General features: G+C 37.8%; 1 protein-coding gene across 1 annotated transcript; it reads left to right on the top strand.

Moving 5' to 3' along the window:
• The first annotated feature begins 8,048 nt into the window (after positions 1 to 8,048).
• LOC110765267 (linamarin synthase 2-like) lies at positions 8,049 to 9,976 on the top strand. Its single transcript, XM_021968352.2, has 2 exons — positions 8,049 to 8,618; positions 8,877 to 9,976. Exons 1-2 carry the CDS (start codon positions 8,102 to 8,104, stop codon positions 9,806 to 9,808), a joined length of 1,449 nt encoding a protein of 482 aa, XP_021824044.2. The 5' UTR covers positions 8,049 to 8,101; the 3' UTR covers positions 9,809 to 9,976.
• Positions 9,977 to 13,183: the final 3,207 nt, after the last annotated feature.

Here is a 13,183-nt window from a genome sequence, read left to right as displayed (position 1 = left end):
TTTGTTTCTAAGTTTGGGAAGGGATAGCAAGTCTTTTTCGTTTCACTTAAATTCTTGCTTTAATTTGTTCTGTTTTCTTTTCAGTTTTGAGTCTTTTTGTTTTCAAGTCACTTTCCGGACATATATGATGAGATTGTGATGAATGTTTAAATGACTTGATTGAAAATGCTAAAAAAATAATAATAATTTGTTATTCACTAAATGGCATCGTTCTAGCATGATATGTTTGAAACCCTCTACGCACTTGCCATTTGTTTCATAATTCTCTAGTTGAGGGACTTGCATGATCCAAAGAATTGTTTCAAGCATGAATTAGACTTGTATAACCATATAATGTGAGCTTTGAACCTTGTGCTTCAATTCATGAGTGTTATACACATATTCTTACTTTTCTTGTCATCTGAGTTGTTGTTTGATCTCATTTTTCATTGATTTGGTTGAGCACTTAAAAGTCACTCATTCTTGTGCAATTTGATTACATGACATTTGAGAAATGATATTAAGGCCCTCTTTGGACCGTTTGTGCCTTTCAAGCAAACCCTATGCATGCTTAAGCATGATTTTCCATTGTTAACCACCTTGAGCCTATATGTATGCCTTTTCTTTCAAGTAACCAATTATTACTTCTAGCCTTAGCCTGAAAAACAAGAATTTACCTTTCTAAGGAACTCGTGAGCTTTAATTTAGATGTGTTTTTCATGCTAAGTTTGGGAAGTTTGTTATTACATTTCGAAAAAAGAAAAAAAAAAAAGAAGAGTACCTCACTCAAAGGGTGAAAGAAAAGAGAAAAGTTGTGGTTATGTGGCAATGGTTTCAAATTCAATTCCATGTTTCTTGGTTGTTCGAATGGAAGGAAGGAGTGTGAATCATAATTAGTGGAGGTATAAGGCTTTGTGGTCTAATTGATCACATAAAAAAAAAAAAAATAAATAAATAAATGAGTGAAAATCTCAAGCGTGATGTTTCAAAGTCTTTTAGTCAACGATTATATGCTCTTACATTGTGAGTTCCTTGGACTTTGTTGTATCCATATCCTTCATTTCTTACTCACCTTACACCCTTAGCCCCATTACAACCTATAATAAAGACCTAAATTGATCCTAAATGTCATGTGGTTGATTTGCACACATTTTTCAGCTTTTAAGTGTTTAGCATCCTTCTTGAGATCATATTCATGCATGTTTTTCATCTTGCTAATTGTGAGTTAAGTCCCTTATGGTTTAACTCTATTCTCATACTTACTATTGAGTGTTGCATTGTACCCCTCTTCCGAGTGATTCATTTGTGAGAGGACAACTTTGGTGAGATTTGAAGTTACATTTGTGCTTGGAATGATTTTTGAAGTTGTGTAAAAACTGAAATTGGAGAATGAGTTCCATTTGGCCATCACCCTACTGCACTTGAGCATGTTGTGTTATGAATTTTGCCGCCTTGTGAATAATGTGTAAACTGAGTTTTTCTTGTGAAAACTTTTGAGTCGTTTGCATGAGTCGCTCTCTCCTTAGAAAGTGTTCGGAAAGTTTTGTTTCGAGTCTTGTTTGAATTTCTGTTTTGCTCGAGGACTAGCAAAAGATAAGTTTGGGAAGTTTGTTCGGTTCATTTTTACACATGATTTTTCATGTTATTCACCCACTATTTTGAGTTAGTTCTTGACATTTTATAGCTTTTTACTTCCTTTTTGTGTTTTCTTAGATTTTACCTTGGTTGGGATGAAAATGAGCTAAAAGTGCATTATTAGTTATAAATTCTGTTTTTGTTCATTTTCGTAGGTCAACTTCTTGGCCTGGGATCAACATGCTCTGGTGCTCGGATGAGGTCGTGATCTTCATGAGACTTGTTCCAATGGATGTTAACTACAACATATCCAAATTTGACCTCCATTGGACAAGTATTGCCTATCCAACCAATCCAGCATGTTACCACAGCTCTGGAAATCCGGATTTGGCCAGCTTTTACCTCCTTTGTGTCATCTTAATTTCTTGTTACCATAACTCTTGGTAACAAGAAGTTACCTTAGCTTTGAGATATTTTCTGAAGCAATTGGCATCTTATTGAGGACAAAGCTTCATCATGGCAAGGGGACAATGGGCTAAGGCTTTATCAAAGGTGGTAGTTTAATATTAAAAGGTAAAAGCTGGAAAGGAGGAGAGAGGGAAGGAAAGGAATTGCAATCTGAAGTTGGGGGAGCCTTTTGAACGTGGAAAAGGAAGTCATTGAGGAGATTACACAGAGGAGAGCAGATTTTGGAGAGCTTGGAGCTTGGAGAAAGCCAAGGTGCAGCCAAGCTAAGTGGAGAAGAAAGCTTCCACCATTGATGACCTTGAAGCTTTCATCATCTTCTCAAAATCTGTAAACTCTTTCTAATTTTATTTTGAATTTGTATTTGGAATGAGTATGAGCAACTAAACTCCATAGCTAGGGCTTAGGTTGAAGCCCTAAACATGATTACCTTATTGTTTTGATGCTTGAGTGTATGAATTTCTAGATATTGTTGATGAATTCCAATTCACCAAATTAATCTATCCTTGATGTGTGTTTTTCCTTGGTTGGCCATCTTTGAAAGCATGCTTCTTGAGATTGTTGGGTTTATGTGTATCTTCATGTTATCCTAAGCAATAAATGGATGAAGTAAGAATCATCCATGTGAATTGGTTTCTTGAATACCTAATGTAAACACCATGCTATTAGGGTTCTTGTGATGTTCATATTCTCTTTGAACTTAATGGGTTTTTCTTGTAATTGAATCAAAGTACTAAGCACACCTAGATTCAATTATAGGGAAGGCACAAGTATTGTAGCACTCGTACTGCACTTTACGTACATTAGAGAGAATCAATGCGTCTTGAGCCACTCGTACTGGTCTTGATTGCGAACATCTTCATCAACACGTTTAGAGTTCATCACTTGAGTATTCATGAACATTGGTAGAATTGTTTAGGGTGGATTCCGAAACCCTAGTGTTTGTTACATCTTGATTCCACTCTTTGATAATTCATCTCTGCCTTTCTTATTCAATTTTAAAGTCCATTTACTTTCATGCAATAGAAATAGGTCACTTCAAACAAATCAAACCCCCCCCCCCCCCCCCCCCAAATGTGTGTGTGAGTTGCGTGTTTGACACGTTATGTGTCTTTGTTACTAAATTTTATCTATTTCCGTAATTGTTTTGGACTTTTGGTCTGCGTTGTGTTCTTGCATTTTCTGTGCTGAATCCAACCGTATAAAGAACGTGAATTTTGGACGTACGGTTGGAAAGTTATAGGCAAAACATTGGACAGAGGTCGAAACTGAAAAACAGAGAATTCGACTCTGCCCAAAAACGACCGGTCGCTTTTACCTGACGACCGGTCGCTTTTCACGTCAAAACAGAGAATTTCGACTCTGCCCAAAAAAGACCGGTCGCTTTTACCTGACGACCGGTCGCTTTTCACGTCAAAATTTGAGTTTCGACTCTGCCCAAAAACGACCGGTCGCCAGACCAAAAACGACCGGTCGCTCTTACCTCACGACCGGTCGCTGGTCACTGTTCACAGCACATTTCCTTTTTTTTGTGTGTTTTGTTTGTTTCTTTTACATTTCTTTACTTTCTTTTTAGTTTTAAATTTGCATTTTTTGCATTGTGGTGTGTTAGTTGAGTGTTCTCTTTGTACTCGAATTAGAACTTATAGCCAACCGACAAGTTCTTCGTGGGATCGACCCCGTACTTACATAATCTATACTTCGATAGATTCGTGCACTTGCGGGTATTTTTAATTGGTTGTTTGCACATTAAATTGTGTCCTTTTAGGAATGCAACACTTTGTCTTGCACGGCTCCTTGGTTGATTCACTTTGGTCAGCAGCATGTTTGTTAAACTTAGTTTTAAAAGCTCTCTATATATGCTTCTTGCATATCAATTTCGTTGAAAAGGCTTTAGCCCATGCATTCTGAATAGAGGTCACTTGCCTCCTTTGAGTCATGTTTTGAAAACTGAAAAACCAGTGGGAATAAAGCTCCGAAAAGAGTTTCCTTCCCTTCTGTCAATCTTTAAATGGCTGACTCGTTTTCTTTAAACTAAATCTTCATATATGTTTCAGCTAGTATATGTTGCTTGAGAGTATACGATTGATGGTACACATATAAACTTCTCCAAGTATACATTTACAAGATTCCGGCTGTAAACTGTTTTTGTTGTTGTAATGTTGAATTAAACTATATGTTTCAAATACATTATCTTTAGTTTATTCTTCACAACACTAAGGTTTCGTTTGTCTAGCTCAATCATACTTTATGATTGAGATAGATGAATCTGTGAAACCACAACTCACTGCATACATCAAATCATATACAACTAGAGCTTGGTGCTCATGAGAGGATTTGCTGCTAAGAAACAAAGAAATGGTGCTTGCTGAAAGGGTGATTGAAGCTGCCTATAGGTGATAGATTGAGCTAAGTCTTCCTTCATTTCTTGTATTTCTTAATGAGTGGATTGGATCTCTCCTAGCTTGGTGCTCCCAGTTTTTTTCCCATTTGGATTTTCTGGGTCAACAAATCTTGTGTGTTGCTTGCTGTCTTCTGTTATTTGTCTTACCTTGTTAATCACCTAATTATATTTGTGTTTGTGTGTTTGAATTAACAAGAACTTTTTAATTGGTTGGCCCTTGACCTGTAGCCTACTTCACCCCCCCTCTGTAGGTGTTTAGTGCTTAGGGCTGGTTTTACAAATATTAAACAAATGAAAAAATTAATATTAAACAAATGAAAAAGTACAAGACAAAGAGACATGTCGGCTGGCATATAATGGGCTAATATTTTTGGAAGTGAAAATAACTGTGTAAAATTTACACTCAGTTTAATTGAAGAGTCCGGGCATATATAATCTTCTGGTTGCTGACCCAAATGACCATTAAAAAAAAAAAAGAATAAGCCTCACGTGTAACACTCAAATTGCTATTTAATTAAAACTTTCTACAAGGGGGAGTAAGAAGGAGGGGGAATTTGGACAAGGCTAAAACTGAAAGTGGTAGAATTATAAGGGCCATTCATTCCAAAGCTTTATCTTATCCACTGCTATCTCAGACCAGCCAATTATTATAAAAGCTAATTTTGTCCTATCAAATATATTATAACGGGCCAATATAGTGACATACAACTTGAAAATAAATTATATACAGAGAAAAGCTTAAAACAGCTTGCGAACAATATGATCATCACTGGAGTGGTGCAATGATTTATTCAAAGAAAAGATCCACATTGTTACAATATCCGTTTGATATTGTTTGCTAGATGGATGCTAGCATCAATGTGGCCTATTTAATTTAATTTAATTAATTTGATAAAATGATGATGCATAGGAAATTTATTATGATTTGCAATTTTTTTCTTGTTCCCAAACGCACGTTTTGAGAGGTGCATTTTGAGATGTCCATGTCCATATATAAATGTATGTGCATGCGTTCTTCTTTTTTTTTTTTTTTTAGATTGAGAAACCATAAGCTTGCTAAGCCTTGGGATCAAAATCAAAATCTTTAAGCTCTCTGGATATGTTCCAGCCAAACTTGATGGAAGCTGGCCATCTGCACCCGCTGGACATGGCCCCAAACACATCCGAGAGCGACATTGCCCAAATCCAAGACGATGACTTTTTGTTATTTACACTAACACCTCCTGAAGTTTTCGGTGGTGGAAAGCCCAAAATGCGATTACACATCTTGGGTTTGACGCGGGATACAGTTTGGTTTATCTCTTTTAATACTTAACCAAAAACAACCTTAAGTTATGAATCCTTACACTATTGACCTCTCTGCTAGTCTAACTGTTAAATTAAATTTATTTCTTTACATAGCACTCAATTGGCCCGATATTTACTTACACGTAAATATTCGGTGACACTAGTCAGTCATTTATAGGGAGAGATTACCTTTCACATGGCCCTCTATCAGTGTGTTGTGTAAGTTGTTCTCCTGCATGTACTAATTATTTTATTTTGTCTGTGTATTGATTTAAATTGTGCCCTTTGCTTTGGGGATTTTAAAGGTCATATATTTTCACGTCGAGCAAATTCTTGTAAAGAAAAATTAAACAGAGGATTTGCTTCATGATAAATTAAGCAGAGGATTGATGACGGCCAAGCACCTTGATTAGAGTTTGTTGTGTGACTTTTCTTTTTGTTGATGGTGCTTGGTTAACCAAGTTTGATGACTTTATACGGCAGGACTGTTTTGGTATTTTTCTAGTTGTGGTTGGAGGAAGGCCATAATGGCTTGATGATAATGCACTATTCTGAAGTAATATTGGTCATTTGTGGCTAGATTAGGAATACAATTTTCACTTGATAGAACGAAAACTTAAAAATACATCCTTAAATCAATTATCTTACTTCTTGAAAAATTATCCGACTGGATTGGTGTGGATTCCTATTGTTTTCAGGTCATGTTCATTTGAAAAAACAGTCTTTCTTCTTGAAATTATACCTAAAAATAATTATGATAATATAATTATTTTTCAAATCTCATCTTTCAGTTCGACGCTGCATCAAATATAGAACAATCCAATCCAAGAAAGTAGTCCATAGTAGTGGGAATGGGCAGAACTTACTCTTTAATCAAGTAAATGAGTTATTCCTCAGTGGGATTTGTAGTCCATAGTAGTGGGAATGGCCAAAACTTACCCTTCAATCATGTAAATGAGTTATTCCTCAGTGGGATCTCAAATGTGGGAAAATTCTACAGTGAACCTGGTGCATGCCCTCAAATGTGGTTGTCATTGATTTCTTGGATGCTGGTGTCGTTGCAAAATTAAGTGACACACCAATAATGCACCCAATTGATGGGGATGTAGAATTGGCGCATCCGACAAAACTTTCATATCAATAATGGTATGATTAATGAGCCGGCCCCCAACCCTGGCTTCTGGGAGGGAAGAAAAATAGAAAGGGGACCAAGAAAAAAGAGACTTCAAGGATCTAAAGCTTTCCCACCCAACCCCAATGGCACTTAAACAAGAACAAAAATACTAATCAGAAGTGGGATCTCAAAATGGGGTTGTCATTGATTTCTTGGATAGTGGTGTCGTTGGAAAAGAAAGTGACACATCAATGATGTACATACTTTTTACACGTCCTTGTTCCCAATATAAATTATCTTAAATTTTCCCACCTTACTGCAGTGTGACTTTTTTCCGATATAAGAGCATCTCCAACTATTTGCCATAGCAAAGGGCAAGGGTAAAGCAAGGGCTGTTACTATTCACATAAATAGTGACAGCCATTGCAAAAGGTTGTGGTGTTTCCACCCATTACCATGGCAACCACTATTCACATGAGATATGAGGAGAAGAACTTGTATAGAGTTCTGGTGTGGGAAGTAAAGAATATGACTAAGTATTTATTTTTTTTTAAAATTGAAATTTTTAGTATTTTTTTAATTTTTTATTTGGTTGCTGACGTCAGCAAACCCAAACTAGAGGTCAGGCTGGTTTCGCTTGAGGGCTGGCCTTGTCTCGTGGGGCCCATGGCTTGCCCAAGCAAGCTTGGCCGGCTGGAAGCTGTTGCCTTGACTCGGACCCTGTCCTGCCTGGGCTGGGAGCTATGGCTTGACTTGCTCTAAGGGACATTAAGGGAGAATGGATTCTTGAATGGAGGAATGACTGTTCTTAAACAAACCCTCTGCATCAATGACTCTTAAACAAGAACACATGAGCAATAAAATGCTAACCAAAACTACATTATTTGCTGCCTAAAACTCCATGGTCAAGATATATACGTTAATATGTGTTTCTAATTTCCTGTAATGTCGTATACACAGCATGGAAATTCATAAAGACATCTATCTATGCTAATTAAGTTCTAAAATGTTCAAGGATTAAAACCAACTCAATCCTCTCAGTTGAAAACCAGATTAAAAGTCCTCATTTTCTTTTATAGGTCTACCCTCTTACCACACCTACAAAGGCAAGCTTGAATGTCGTTACAAACCACAAATTATGAAGGATTGGTATAGCGATGCCATAATACCATCTACCCTCGGAAGAGTAGGTTGTTGCCATATATTTCCTATAAATGCCATAAAAGCAAAGCTAGGTTTCAGAGCCAAGTTAAAGTCTTGCTTAGATTAGTAAAGAAATGGGCTCAACGAGACTAGGATCCAAAAAACTCCACGCAGTTTTTGTCCCTTACCCTGCACAAGGCCATGTTAGTCCCATGATGCAATTAGCCAAGCTTCTACTCTCAAGGGACTTCCACATTACCTTTGTCAATACTGAGTTCAACCACATGCGCTTAGTCCGGTCTAAAGGACCGGACTCCGTCAAGGGCCTACCCAACTTCCGGTTTGAGACCATACCTGACGGGCTGCCTCCTTCAGACAAAGATGCAACCCAAGATATTCGTGCTTTATGTGACTCCACTAGGAAAACCTGCCTAGGTCCATTTAAGGAGCTGGTAATTAAACTTAATAACTCGTCTTCTGAAGCTCCACCAGTTACTTGCATTGTTACAGATGGTCTCATGGGCTTTGGAAGCAAAGCTGCTAAGGAGTTAGGCATTCCAGAGGTACAATTTTGGACTGCCTCTGCTTGTGGCTTCATGGCGTACTTGCAGTGTGGTGAACTTGTCAAACGAGGGATTGTTCCATTCAAAGGTACGTACTTATGTCACTCACGTGTTTCTTAAGTCAAAATTTTTGATGGAGCTTAAGCTATATATTCCCTATGAACTGGAACAATTGATAAATTATATGAATTAAATCGCAAAAATTGAATAAATTATATGAGATAAATTGTGAAAATTGAAACTACATAACTTACTGAAGGGAACAAAATCAAATTTGTGCTTCTTTTTTTGTTCCGAACCTCACCAACAGTATCTAATCACACATTTCACCAATCTTGCATGTCATATGAAAATTTCATGCACGATGGTACGCTCGATACACCAATTGATTGGATCCCAGGCATGAAAAATGTTCGTCTCAAGGACCTCCCTACCTTTATTAGAGTGACCGATGTCAACCACATAAAGTTTGATTTCATGGGGTCCGAAGCACAGAACTGTTTGAACTCTTCTGCAATCATCTTCAACACATTTGACGAATTTGAACATGAAGTGTTAGAGGTATTATCAACCATCTCCCCTAAAATTTACACCATAGGCCCCCTTAAGTTGCTTGGCCGCCATTTTCCTGAAATCAAATTGACAAATTCACTTACCTCAAGTTTATGGAAAGAAGACACAAAATGCCTAGAATGGCTTGACAAAAAGAAACCCAATTCAGTGGTGTATGTTAATTATGGCAGCATAACTACGATGACAGCCGAACATCTGAAAGAATTTGCATGGGGGCTTGCAAATAGCAAGCACCCATTTTTGTGGATTGTTAGGCCTGATGTGGTGAAGGGTGACTTGGTAATTTTATCCGATGAATTTTTTGAGGAGATTAGGGATAGGGGTTATATAACCAGTTGGTGTCCACAGGACCAAGTGCTAGCTCATCCATCTGTTGGGGCTTTCTTAACACACGTTGGTTGGAATTCTACTATTGAAACTATATCTGAAGGTGTGCCTGTGATTTGCTGGCCTTTCTTTTGTGAGCAGCAAACGAATTGTCGATACGCATGCACTGTTTGGGAGATTGGAATGGAGGTGAGCCCCGATGTGAAGCGCGATGAAATTGAAGCACTTGTTAAGGAAATGCTGGAAGGGGAAAAGGGGATGAAGATGAGGGAAAAGGCTAAGCAGTGGAAGAAAAAAGCTGTAGAAGCGACTGATGTTGGAGGATCATCGTACAATAATTTTGACAGATTGATTAAGGATCTTCAATATGGTGAATGACGTGTAAAATGAAGGTTTATCTTTTTTCATTTAATGGGATAGCGGGGTTTGAAATTTGTAATTTCTTCCAACGTTAAGAAGAAAATATCACTAATCTAAGAGTTAAAAGGATTGTTTCTCTAGTTGTTGCATCCCTTATAAATAAACAACTGTGTTGAAGGTCAAGCACTCCCGGTTAATGAGTGTACACACTTGTTAGTGTCCATTGGCCCAAACAGGTAGAAGAGAGCTAACAACAAACTAAAATGAGGCCTGCCAACTTGGCTTGATCCTCCGGTAAGAACTGCTCAACACACTCAGTATTGAACAGAAAGTAAGGGTATACTGGTGATTTACCCCCTGAACTTATACCTAATTTTCGATTTGCCTCTTATTCTATATTTTTTAGAAAATTTAGGATATGAACTTTCTTTTTTCGCCAATTTCCCCCTACCGTCTAAATCCTAAACATTTCATCCAATTTTCGGTTAAATTATTTTTAAAAATTATTTTTTGAAAAAATTTAAAGAAAAAAAGTAAATCTAGAGCCAAACCCCCATCCCCCAACCTGAAGAACCCAGTCCTCCTCCTTCCCCTTCCTCCTCCTCTTCCCCTTCTCCTCCTTCCCCTTCCATCTCCCCCATCTCCCCCAAACCAACCCCCCCCCCCCCCCTCCTCCTCTAATTTATCTCCTCCGTCCCCTTCCATCTCCTTCCTCCCCTCCCCTCCCCTTCCTCCTCTCTTTTTTTGCCATATAAACATTCGTGATGGTGATCACTCCAATGTGCCAAATCTTTATTCCTAACCAAAATATCAATTGCAAGCGTCTTGTCCGGTAGCAAATCCATTGGCTTCGAACTCTCCTCTCCTATTTGTCTAACTTTATTCACAAGATCAAACAAATCTCGAGACACTGAACCCAAAAGCTCTTGAGGCAATTTCACAATTTTCTCTTCCAACTGCCCAACTTCAACTCTCAATTCCTGCACTTGCTGCAAAACCAAAAACTGCATGTCCCCTTCATCCTTTCCCTACAGCCCAAACCCATCATTGTCCAATTCCTCACTCACTCACACAGTACACAGAATCCTGATCCATCAAAAGCCCACCTTTGTGCCCCACAACCTGATGCATAATCCTTGCATTCCCATCCAACGGACCTGGCTCATGCCCCTTCCGTTTCCAACCCAAGGTGAAAGTTTTCTAGCTATATTTCCACTACTACATGAACTAGTCCTCCAAACCCTAAACCCATTAAACAGAAATTGAAGTTTCAAAGTCTTAGAGCAAGAAAACCTCAATTTCCATCAATGCCTGTGATTCTGAGAGAGAGAGAGAGAGAGATGGGCTTCAAATTTCAATTTCCTAAACTGAAAGCTGCAAAGGGGTCCTGCTCAAGCTTTTTATTAATCTTGGATAATGTGAGGTTAATCATTTTCTTGGGTTTTCCTAATTTTATTTTATTTTTATTTTTAAAGTACGAAATGACCATTTTGCCCTCATATTTAACAATAGATTGGATGAAATGTTGCGGATTTATACGACTGGGGGAAATTGGTGAAAAAAAGAAGTTCATATCCTTAATTTTCTAAATAAAAAAAATATGGGGTAAATTGAAAGTTAGGTACAAGTTGAGCGGGCAAATCACTAGTATACCCCAGAAAATAATATAATGATGATGTGATATTCACTCAATAATAGTATCACAATAAATGATCTAACCATAAAAATTAAGTGGATACTTTCCTCATGTGTCAGGTTGGGTGACATGTATCGTCTACATCAAATTAGTCAAGTATTAGAATATATCAATCATAAATAAAAACTTATACACTAGTTGACATGCCAACCTAATTTCTCGAATTCCCCGACTCTAACAAAGTGTACAATCATTAATATATAAATTACAAACTTTAAAAATTAAACACTAAACTCAATACATTGTTATAATATGTGTACACTCATCATATGCATATCACATGATGTTACCGTTACACACATTTATTTTTTAGGCTTATTTGTTGAAATACCCCCTGTGGTTTCCAAATTGTCTCAGTTTCCCCCCTGACATTTTAAATGACTCAATATCCCCCCCTAAACTTCTATTCCATGACCAAAGTTGTCCCTAAACCCTAAATAAAAAAACTTAAAAACCCAGCAACCACCTTCCCCCTCCCCATTCCATTTCTTCATAAAAGAAGAAGAAAATGAAAAAGAAGATGCAAAACAAGGGTAAGTGGTTCTGATGGAGGGTGGGGCGACTGGGTCTCGCAGGGCAAGGGTAAGTGTTGGTGGTTGTGGGCGGCTGCTAATGTGGTTGGGTGTACAGTGGGGTGGTGATGCGATATAGCCGAAGAAGATGATGCAGAACTTTGGGGATGTGTTCATTTATTTATTTATTTATTATGTTATTTTATTATTTTACATATTTGATTTTGAATAATTTTAAACATTTTTAATATTTAATAGTTAAAATTATCAATATACCCATGCCACGTTAATGTATTTAACGATTTTTATTTGAAAACTAACAGAATGGGGCAACCTTGGTCACATAATGGAAGTTCATGGGGTAGATTGAGTCATTTAAAACATCAAGGGGCAAATTGAGACGATTTGGAAACCATATGGGGTATTTCAACAAATAAGCCTATTTTTGATAGTGACTCTAAGAGCAACTCCAGCAGAAGGGGTTGGGGGCGGATTGGGCCAAAAAGCAGGTTCCAACAACAAAATGCAGCCAGGGCAGAAGGTGGGACCTAGCGACCTGGGCTGGCCCGAGGGTAAGTCGAGCCCCAGGTCCAAAACGAGGGCGGGCTGACGTCAGCCCTGCACTGTGCCAACAGATCTGTGCCACGTGTCGTCGTCTGGGCACTCCGATTGTGATTTTCTCTCCAATCCAACGGCTGTCAATATTTTTGCAATAAAAATATGAAAAAAAATTTGAAAAAATTTTAAAAAATTACTGGAATTTTTTTCTTTAAATACTTACCAATACTCTTCACTTTCAACACCAAATCCTCATACATTTTCTTCTACTTCTACTATTATTCACTTTTTACTCAACATTTTATTCGCTTTCAAGTTTTATTTTTCCATATCATCTTTATGGCTTCTTCTATCGACGGTGTTGGGGCATGGAGCACCATGGAAGATGTTTTGTTGTGTGAGTGTTGGGTCCAAATTTCTCATTGTCCCGTCACGGGTAATGAGATAAAATTCTCGGGTTTGTAGAAAAAAATTCATTCCGAATTTTGTGAAAGATTGAGTTCGAACCGTACGGAAATGGCATTGTCTAATAGGTGAAAAATTCTCAATAAAGAGTTGGGGAAATGGAGAGATGCCTTGACAAAAGCGATGAACAACCGTAGAAGCGGGGAAAATCTTACCGGTGAG

Source organism: Prunus avium, chromosome 6 (assembly GCF_965620075.1).
Source record: "Prunus avium chromosome 6, drPruAviu1.hap1.1, whole genome shotgun sequence".
NCBI classification, from domain to species: Eukaryota; Viridiplantae; Streptophyta; class Magnoliopsida; order Rosales; family Rosaceae; genus Prunus; species Prunus avium.
The sequence above is the reverse complement of the archived record's forward strand: the minus strand, read 5'-3'. Positions and strand labels throughout refer to the sequence as shown.

What these genes read in the sequence shown, in the direction of transcription:
- LOC110765267 (XM_021968352.2), top strand. Translation starts at nt 8,102, where the DNA reads ATGGGCTCAACGAGACTAGGATCCAAAAAACTCCACGCAGTTTTTGTC. An exon ending in AGGGATTGTTCCATTCAAAG is followed by an intron (nt 8,619 to 8,876) that starts GTACGTACTTAT and finishes CTTGCATGTCAT; the next exon opens with ATGAAAATTTCATGCACGAT.